Raw genomic sequence first — 772 nt, forward strand, 5'->3', positions numbered from 1 at the left:
GGGCGGTGGTGGTGGGGGTGGGGTCTGGGGTGGGGCAACCCGGGCGGCCCCGGGGCTGGTCTGGGAGTGGTTGTTTGCCGTGAGCCCTAGGTAGTGGGTGTCTGTAGCAATCCCGCAGGCTGCCTCGTCAGCCAATGCTTCCATTGCGGTGAAGCCACGTGAGGTGTAAGCGTCTACTGCTTTACCCATTCCTCACCCGCTGTTGCTCACTGCTGTACCCCCTGATGGGCCCCAAACCCCCCTCCAGAGCTGGACCGCCCCGACCAGAAGCCCGAGCCCATCGTGGGCCTGCCCTCCATCCTGGCCAAGGCCATCGGCCGCAACATTGAGGAGGTCTACTCTGGCAGCAACAGGGGCGTGCTGGCGGACGTCGACCTGCTGCAGCGCATCACGGAGGCGTCCCGCAACTGCGTGCGCGAGTTTGTGCGCGACCGCACCGGTGGGTGTGAGGCAATGGACCTCGGGGCGGTAACCACCAGCACGGGGGTGTGACCGGAGAATCGTGGCAACGGCCTCGCTGTTCTGGGTCAACCCTCTTGATCAACAGGCTGCTGACCTCACACCAATGCCTGTATGCCAACGTGCTGCCCTCCCAACAGGCCTGGACGGCCGTATCGGCACCAACTTCCTGACGACCCTGGTCAAGTTCACGGGGCTCTACGTTGACCCCTGGGTGCGCGCGCTGCAGAGCAGCGAGTTCAGGAGCGCTGACCGCCTGCAGCTGGTGGAGCTGTTCAAGTACCTCGAATTCTGCCTGGAGCAGGTGCGGGGG

At 65.0% G+C, this 772-nt stretch overlaps 1 protein-coding gene across 1 annotated transcript in view; it reads left to right on the forward strand.

The window, feature by feature from the left end:
• Nucleotides 1-565: 565 nt before the first annotated feature.
• MNEG_10163 (magnesium chelatase subunit H) overlaps nucleotides 566-772 on the forward strand; it is a gene marked incomplete at both ends in the record, with an annotated part of 3,966 nt that continues 3,759 nt past the window's right edge. Inside the window, one exon of the mRNA XM_014041364.1 lies at nucleotides 566-763. Within this exon, the coding sequence (XP_013896818.1) occupies nucleotides 566-763 (198 nt within the window). The remainder of the gene's footprint in view (nucleotides 764-772) is intronic.

Source organism: Monoraphidium neglectum (assembly GCF_000611645.1).
Source record: "Monoraphidium neglectum strain SAG 48.87 unplaced genomic scaffold scaffold02205, whole genome shotgun sequence".
Classification (NCBI taxonomy): Eukaryota; Viridiplantae; Chlorophyta; class Chlorophyceae; order Sphaeropleales; family Selenastraceae; genus Monoraphidium; species Monoraphidium neglectum.